The sequence below is a fragment of the Anopheles aquasalis genome, chromosome 2, assembly GCF_943734665.1.
Source record: "Anopheles aquasalis chromosome 2, idAnoAquaMG_Q_19, whole genome shotgun sequence".
NCBI lineage: Eukaryota > Metazoa > Arthropoda > Insecta > Diptera > Culicidae > Anopheles > Anopheles aquasalis.
In genome coordinates this window covers 85,600,647-85,608,146 of record NC_064877.1, presented here as the reverse complement: position 1 = coordinate 85,608,146, position 7,500 = coordinate 85,600,647, and the positions used below count along the sequence as shown (strand labels likewise).

General features: G+C 48.4%; 5 protein-coding genes across 7 annotated transcripts in view; 3 read left to right on the top strand and 2 right to left on the bottom strand.

The window, feature by feature from the left end:
* Positions 1-961, top strand: part of LOC126579923 (tubulin monoglutamylase TTLL4) — a 17,338-nt gene extending 16,377 nt beyond the window's left edge. For 2 of the 3 annotated variants that reach the window (XM_050243683.1, XM_050243673.1), the window contains exon 7: positions 1-960. This exon is cut by the window's left edge and continues 339 nt beyond it. In XM_050243683.1, coding sequence (XP_050099640.1) covers positions 1-165 — 165 coding nt within the window. In that variant the 3' untranslated portion in view covers positions 166-960. The other variant, XM_050243661.1, reaches the window with a different exon arrangement.
* A 131-nt stretch (positions 962-1,092) lies between these two features.
* Positions 1,093-2,874, bottom strand: LOC126577648 (uncharacterized). The gene is made up of 3 exons (XM_050239435.1): positions 2,649-2,874; positions 2,401-2,582; positions 1,093-2,325 (listed from the first exon to the last, which is right to left on the bottom strand). Exons 1-3 carry the CDS (start codon positions 2,872-2,874, stop codon positions 1,093-1,095), a joined length of 1,641 nt encoding a protein of 546 aa, XP_050095392.1.
* A 716-nt stretch (positions 2,875-3,590) lies between these two features.
* Positions 3,591-4,921, bottom strand: LOC126580947 (40-kDa huntingtin-associated protein). The gene is made up of 2 exons (XM_050244303.1): positions 4,792-4,921; positions 3,591-4,723 (listed from the first exon to the last, which is right to left on the bottom strand). The coding sequence occupies exons 1-2, from the start codon at positions 4,866-4,868 to the stop codon at positions 3,913-3,915; spliced, it is 888 nt and encodes a 295-aa protein (XP_050100260.1). The 5' UTR covers positions 4,869-4,921; the 3' UTR covers positions 3,591-3,912.
* Positions 4,922-4,926: 5 nt separating this feature from the next.
* Positions 4,927-5,439, top strand: LOC126580948 (28S ribosomal protein S21, mitochondrial). The gene is made up of 2 exons (XM_050244304.1): positions 4,927-5,013; positions 5,123-5,439. Exon 2 carries the CDS (start codon positions 5,133-5,135, stop codon positions 5,394-5,396), a length of 264 nt encoding a protein of 87 aa, XP_050100261.1. The 5' UTR covers positions 4,927-5,013; positions 5,123-5,132; the 3' UTR covers positions 5,397-5,439.
* Positions 5,440-5,601: 162 nt separating this feature from the next.
* Positions 5,602-7,500, top strand: part of LOC126581517 (probable actin-related protein 2/3 complex subunit 2) — a 6,146-nt gene continuing 4,247 nt past the window's right edge. Inside the window, exon 1 of the mRNA XM_050245223.1 lies at positions 5,602-6,284. Coding sequence (XP_050101180.1) covers positions 6,211-6,284 — 74 coding nt within the window. The 5' untranslated portion in view covers positions 5,602-6,210. The remainder of the gene's footprint in view (positions 6,285-7,500) is intronic.

Genomic DNA, 7,500 nt, shown 5'->3' with positions numbered 1-7,500 from the left:
GCACCGACCAGCGACGATGCCCCGCTGAAAGTAGCTGACGACGACGACAGTGACGGAATGCGGCTGGGCGATAAAATTAAACTTATCCTTGATGATGCGTTGCTGCTGAAACAGCAAGAGTGCGGTGCGGGTGACACGGAAAACACCATCATCGTGCAGGATTAATGGAAAAGCAATAGGCTTCATGGACAGAGATTAGCTAGCACCCCCCCGCCAGCGTTATGATGACGACAACCTCAGGGGTCCACCTCGAAGGAAAACCGCCTGCAGGGATCATGTAGAGTTTATCGCTTTTTCCCTTTTTCTATCTAGTGTTTTCTATTTTTCCCAACAAAAAATCCCACAACTGACAACTGTGAATTGGAAGAAATTATCTCTTAGTGTATATTGCCTTATCTTTGAAGTTAAGATATTTTCTTATCAATATCTTCTCTCTTTCTCTCAGTCGTGTACGTGCCTGTTATAAACGATATGTGTCACATTAGTTTCTTGTTTCGCTACCTCGTACACCACCAGGTTGAACACGTACGTTTCATTTCCAGCCGAGAATCTCGAAACTGCGACTGTTTCGAGGGTACGAGGATGGAAGATAAAATTAATTTTCTATCCTTTCCCTCCGCATCGTGTTTTGCTGCTCCTAATCCCGCTAGACAATATACTAGTTTTCGGAAAGGACGAAATAGTAGGTAAAACAAATTGGGACTCGCGAGATATATATACGATAAACCAGCTGCCTCACGAGTACACGTACATCAGGAGGGAAATGTGGAAAACTCTGCGTTAAGAATCGGCAATCGATCGACGCTATCTAGACAGGGAGAGGAATGCGATCGTGATGTGATCGTGGTAGGCGCTTCGAAAAGGCATTATGAAGCAAACGCTGTCATTTGAATTATGTTATAGAGAAGTTTGAAAACAAGGCAAACATTGAAAAAAAAACACTGTGTCAGCGCGGTTAGTAGCTTTATTTCAAACCATTCCGAAATTAATCTGTTCCTTCAACAAACACTAGATAAATACTCTGTAAGTAAGTACTTGGTATGCAATTATATAGATAACGTAAAAACCCTGCAGCATCTGAAAAGCACTCGTTTAGTTTGATTCTTGTTTAACGTTTTCCTTGTTCGTCTCTCCAGTTAACTGTTTTTGCATCCGCGATGGACGCTGCGATACCCTCATGCGGTACATCTTATTCTCATCGGCCAGCTTGGTGGTAATGGCTGAACGTACTAAGCTCTCCTCGACTTTGCATCGCGTAGAGACCAGTTTGATTACACTAGCGACAACAGTTGGATCCAGCGGATGTTTGACCGGTTTCTGGTGCTCGTTTCGAAATGCCGGTGATGGACGCCCAGTAAGTGAGTGGGTAGCTAGTTCCTCCCGCGTAAAGACATTCATTAGAAGCTTCCGTGTGGCGACTTTGTAGTTGGACCAATTGATCTTGTTCAACACACTTTCCGGAATGGATCTTATACAAGTCGAACGATCCTCAATCAATGGGTCTTCCGCCGTGCTCTTGGTATCCACTGACGATGTGCTCCGTTCGTCGTTCCAATCGTTAACGATCATCTCTTGAATGGTTCCTCGGTCGGAGCTAGCCATGGTAACGCTTTCTCCTCCGTTCTCCTCCATCTTGGTTGGCTGTGGAGCCGGTAGATTTGTAATGCTCACTGGCATCGAACAGTCGTCAATGAAGACGATCGGTAGGTTGGTTGTTTCAATGGATTCTTCACTATTGCTCGTTGGCGGTCGGTTGATGAGTACACTAGCCGCATATTCACGTGTTAGCTTCCTCATCTCACACTTTCTATTGTGCTCGTTGTTGTTGTTGTTGTTGTTGTTGCTGGCCAATTGTTCAGATTCGTTTTGTGAAACCTGCACCTTCTGCTCGGTCGGTGCTTCTTCCTCGCTCATTTCGTCCGTGCCCACAGCGATAACCACTCCCTTATCGAAATGTTCTTTGTATGCGTTTATCTTCTCGTTCAACTCCAGCAGAAGCTTACGGTTGAACTCGCACTCCATTCGATAACTTCGCTGTTCGACCATTATTCCTTCGAGGCAAGAAAGTATCCGTTCGATTTGTGCCTCGTTAGAGCAACCCTGCGAAAGCGATGATCCCATGCCGATGGTTTGTGTTTGCTGATCAAAAGTCATGGGCCGGTATTCGGTGCGGCTCTGATAGGCTCTTGGGATAATCGTACGCACTGGCGGGGACGCTGCACGCCCCGTGCTTCGTGATATTCCAAGCGAGCTCTCCATTGGTGGTGATAGTGGATGTTCATCTGATTCGTATACCCTTTGTCTTTTGGTAGGATTTGTCTGCAGCTGGAAGTGAACAAAGGATTGTTAGCTAACGGTTAACCGGCGCCGAATTCCTAAAGTCCTTGAACCGCCACCTACCTGCTGTTTCTGCTGCAGTAAATTCCACTCAAGTTGTTTCTGATGCGAAGCTGTATGCCTGAATTGATTCGAAGACGATCGATCCGCTTGCACCACGTGCGTCGCCTGTTTAATAATTGGCGCAGTTTCGGCGTCCATCTTCCTCAGCTGCCACAATTGCGTCTCAACGAATTCTTTCGATTCTGGATGAAGTAAGAGAAACCTCGATTGATGTGCTGTCGCTATTGGGAACAGGGATCTTTTCTTACCAGAGCTTATGACGATGTATGCCGGTAGAATCTGATTTCCACGTTTCACCTGGATTAGCTTGCCGGTGTAAAGCCGCGCACTACCATCGGCGATCGTTTCACTGCCAAACGGTATAATGATATCGGACGAAGAAACGACGGCATACGAATCCGGCTCCCCGAGGAAGGGTGTTTCCCATTCGATCAGAATCCAAAGCGGGACCGGAGCAGACTTCTGGGATTCCATGATTTCGCAATTCCCACTGGTGTTAGCAGAATCAGAACGCTGGATCGCACAAGACACTGTTTCGTGGACCATTGTGGTCTCTGCATTAATCGCCGTAACCGTGGACATCAGCTTCACTCCTCGGATAAACAAGTTCCAACAGGATGCAAACGTAAACTAATGCTCCTACGAAATCACTGCACTCGAGAGCGGCACGTTCACGACTATCGCTGAAAAGATTCTCGCTGCCCCTCTGGAAAGGATTCCAACGATCACCGGCGCTCTCTGTCTCTTTCCTGCCAACGACAGCATGGGTACGCAACTGAGGCTACCCTGGCCTCGCATCCTTGAATTCTTGTTAGAAAAGGTGTACCAGTAGCAGGCAGAGCAAACCTGAAAACCCAGGTAAAAGGAAAGGTAGAAAATCGTGGAAAAAGGGACGAATGCGAAGCAGGTCTGGAAAAGGGATCGCTGCCGATGGGAATGCTGTGTATTGGAATAGAGAAGGGGACCCTCAGGCAGCAGGACCATTTCCAAACACAATGCTTTCCTATACGAATGGCCACGGTTGCAGGATGTAGCCGTATGGTTCAATTCGCTAGAGGTAGGAATCGCATCGCATCGAGGGGTGTGGACTTATGAATCTTCATGATTTATGGCGTTGCCGTAATGTGTCTATTCAGGAGATCCCACTGGTCTCTGCTATTACGTGTTACAAATAATGCTGTAAGCGATAGTCCAGGATTCGAAGAACCTTATATCTTTCTCATTGGATTTATTTAAACTTTTGGTTCTTGCCTCAAGGCCAAAAGCCGTTGGAACGTGCGTTTATGGTCATTTATAGGCCCTCTAGTTTGTATGAATAGGTGTACCGCAAGCACTGAAAATCACATGCCTTTCTTACGAACTAATACTTTAAAAGCAATATGCGTCATTGCAACATTAATCACCTTCCAGCGCAGCAGCTAGCTTCTGTTTGGACTGTCATGAGTAAACTATCGTAATGCTATTTACAGGTAATACAAGTTACTCCCACCAATACCTCTGGCACATTTAATATCATTTGCTGTACTTGGAAACCACCTCCTTCAGGAGGGTCTGCTGCGAAGCGGTCAACTCTGGCCGGTGACACAATTCATCACGAACCGAAACCAGCGATTCAATGTCCTTCGTCTGGCAGGAAACCACAAGCGATTGTAGCAGGAATACGAGTTCCTCCGGAAGCTGGCAGTGTTCCGACGGGCTCGCCCCATCCGTGATGGATGAGTAGCGTTCCAGGAACTTATGATCATACCGGACGGAGGGTGGCAGCTGAAGTAGGCAGAGCAACAGCAACCTCGACACTTCGATCCGATCCATCACCTCCCGGTAGAGTGCTTCACATTTGCGCTCGGTAACGTCGTCGTAGATCTCCGATAGCTTCTCGAATGCAGCGACGTAATCCCGCGCCCTCAAACTATCCTCGGCCGATTGCTCCAAATCCCAGATGCGATGGCAAGGAGAGCTGAAGTCGCTCGTTAGCTCCACGCTCGGATTGATCTCCTTCAGTTCCCGGATTATGGCCGCACCGATGACGGATTTATCGGGCAGCCGGGAAAGGGCTTGTGTGTAGCAGCGGAACGCACCTTCGTGGTACTCGGACGAGATGTTTTCCGCCAGAACACGCTCCTGTTTGGCGTGTGCACTGCGGAAAGAACGGGCAGCCCGAAGAAGGGCTTCGACCTCACCCATCTCGTTACCGATCAGTTTCTCACATTTGCTCTGCCCTATGTAACACAGGGCGGCATAATCCGGTTGAAAAGCCTCATTAAAACTGTTGGCCAGCGTACCGAACTCCTCCGTCACGTCTGAAATGCTCGGCCCAAAGCGCCTGGAAGATAAAGAGAAAGGATGGTGATGAAACCATCGTCCTTACGGGAAATGGCCTTTATTCCTCACTTGATTAAAACTCGCTGGATTTTCTTCAATTTGTTGCACGTCGTTTTGTACTGATGAATCAGCTCGGGGGTGGTCATTTTTGAGGACTTCGGTTGGAGCACTTTCGGGAGTTGGTGCCAAGGAAAATTTTGTAAACAAACAGCTGTCACCGACTTCCTGTTAACAAACGTCGAATCGGAACGTGCTCCTCCTTGATCTCGGCGTATTTCGCTGATAAACTCCGTAAGTATCAGGATTATCGAGGTGCAGTCATTGATGGCAGCAATCTAAATAATTGGTATCTCCCGATATTTCATGATCCCGTTGTTTACGCAACCGGTCGATCACCCAGCTGGTGTAAGATGAGGCACGCAAAATTCATTGCCCGAACGGTTTTGGTGCAGAACAACAACGTCGAGGAAGCGTGTCGCGTGCTGAACCGTATCCTAGGAAAGGAAGAGATCTTCGATCAGTTCCGGCGCACTCGGTACTACGAAAAACCCTTCCAGACTCGGCGCCGCATCAATTTTGAGCGCTGCAAATCGATCTACAACGAAGACATGAACCGAAAGATCCAGTTTGTGCTGCGCAAGAACCGGGTGGAGCCGTTCCCGGGATGTAATTAATAGATTAATAGATAAAGTGAATTTCCTGTAGTACCATCAAATACCCCTCGTTCTTATCATAAATCGAAAGAAAAAAGGATAAATTCCATCGCGAGTCGGAATTTTTTTCTTCTTTTTTTCGGAGAATTTTGTTTTTTTCTTCTTCCGTGAGGGGTAGGACACAAAGGATCTTTCGAAGTCGGCTTTCGAACTGTCAAAAGGTGACACGACGAAAAAAAAGGTTTTTTTCTGAAAAATCGGGAGCGATAAAAAGTTTGTGCGATTTCCCGGGATCCGCGTTTCGTCCTGCAATCCTCGCTGTTCGTGCTCCTCGATATCCTGCCGCGTTGTCCCTTTTTACCACCGCAAACGGCGGCCGACGGTGAAGAAGGCGTTTTTTTTAATCGCGCGTGTGTGAGTGTGCGTGTTTGTGCGTGACTAATAAAGCTGCAGGCAGCCCGTAAACCGCCCGTAAACCCGTTGATAGATCGTGCGTGGGCAAGGAAGGAAGTTTGGAATCGAAGGAGCCTCGAATCGAGGGCCGCGCCTGAAGTATCCTGAGTAAAGTGCATCGTTCGGTGGTTCGGTGCTGCAGCTGCAATCCCCGGGGCGTGTGCCAAGCGTCCAATGTTCGATGCTGCGTGAGATCACGCTAAAGGAGTGGCAAAACGCAAGTAGGCCGTGCGGCAGCGAGCACGGAAGATAGCCAACGAGCGCGATCATCGGAACGCCGGCGAGGAGGAGGAGAAGCAGGTGTAAGACTACGAAGAACCGAGGCGACAGCGGCACCTGGAACCGGTCAGAGAAAGAGGGGGCGACCTTTGGATGAGCCAAAATGATTCTGCTCGACATCAATAACACGATTGTGGAGGAAACGCTAACAGTCAAGTTCAAAAATGCAATCGCTGGGTGAGTAATCGGCGACCTCCCTCCCGGACGAGTCACCACCACGCTACTGCTGCGAGCAGCTCTTCCATCACGTCATCGAACCTCCCGGGAGAGGCCTACCCGGGCCTGTTTCTTTGGAGACCGTAATTGATTGGCCAAATGGTGATACCGATATCCGGGCAGCATGCCTGGCCTTTGCTGGAGCTCGTCCAAGAGTTGCTTGGCTCCTTAAAAGGCAGCCTCGATGACACATCGATTATTCGCGAGCATGATCCAGATTGCCAACCAACCAACCAGCCAGCCAGCTAGTCAGCCTGCTCCTCCAGCGCTGTCATACGCGAAAAAGAAGCAGCAAAATCACGTACCGCATCGTGCGAACGAAATGGGGCGGCTGCTAGAGGTCGATGCATCCCGGTGCCCTGTTGGTTGAAATGCATGTAACTTTTTTCCTGCTTATGTGCAGCTATCCCAGGCCAACACCCTAGCAGTGGCTGCACGACCGTTTGAGAACTTGTGTTACGATATCGTGCTTATCGGCATATTTTTGGTACGCAATCCTACCGCCCGTACCCCTCGCGTTTTGTAATGTGTCCGGCGATGATAAAGTGGCCGCTTATCTCTCTTCTGCGGAAACGAAGCAAAGAAACTGAATACAGAAATGAATAGAAACAAGGCCGGACAAGGGGAGCGCAGAAAAAATATGAATCACAAATCTTGGCTTCACGAATCGCGGAGCAAAGGCTTCTTTGTTTTTATAAAATAACTTCAAAAGTGTAGGCCTCACTCTGTGGCCATCTAGCGCTTTTCGGTGATGTTTTAATTATCGGCTGCAAGTAGGATTTTTCCCCCTCAATGATCAGGATGGAATTGTGAAACCATTGCAGTGTTGCTAAACTGAGTTGTACCTCGGTTGCCCTAGGCACTTTTACCGTCGGTGGACCCTCTTATCACAATGGAGATAACACAACTGCTGCCTTATCGATGGGACAGCGATGAGCACACCTGAAATTCAAGTACTTTGGCTGTCCGGAAGGTATATTCCTTCCCATCCAGTTGGATTCATTGCGTTTCGCTCCGAGCGAGCGCTCCCCACCGTGCGCTCCCTATTCTATGTTTGAGTTGGTCAATGCTGAGTTTGTATTTTTTTTGCCAAGCCTATGCGGGGCCGTTAATGATGGAACTAAAAAAACAAGCACCGGGTTAATATTGCTTGTTCCCACCCTATCCGGCGGTCGCT

What these genes read in the sequence shown, in the direction of transcription:
- LOC126580948 (XM_050244304.1), top strand. Translation starts at nt 5,133, where the DNA reads ATGAGGCACGCAAAATTCATTGCCCGAACGGTTTTGGTGCAGAACAAC.
- LOC126577648 (XM_050239435.1), bottom strand. Translation starts at nt 2,874, where the DNA reads ATGGAATCCCAGAAGTCTGCTCCGGTCCCGCTTTGGATTCTGATCGAA. An exon ending in ATACATCGTCATAAGCTCTG is followed by an intron (nt 2,583 to 2,648) that starts GTAAGAAAAGAT and finishes TACTTCATCCAG; the next exon opens with AATCGAAAGAATTCGTTGAG. An exon ending in TACTGCAGCAGAAACAGCAG is followed by an intron (nt 2,326 to 2,400) that starts GTAGGTGGCGGT and finishes GTTCACTTCCAG; the next exon opens with CTGCAGACAAATCCTACCAA.
- LOC126580947 (XM_050244303.1), bottom strand. Translation starts at nt 4,868, where the DNA reads ATGACCACCCCCGAGCTGATTCATCAGTACAAAACGACGTGCAACAAA. An exon ending in ATCCAGCGAGTTTTAATCAA is followed by an intron (nt 4,724 to 4,791) that starts GTGAGGAATAAA and finishes TTTATCTTCCAG; the next exon opens with GCGCTTTGGGCCGAGCATTT.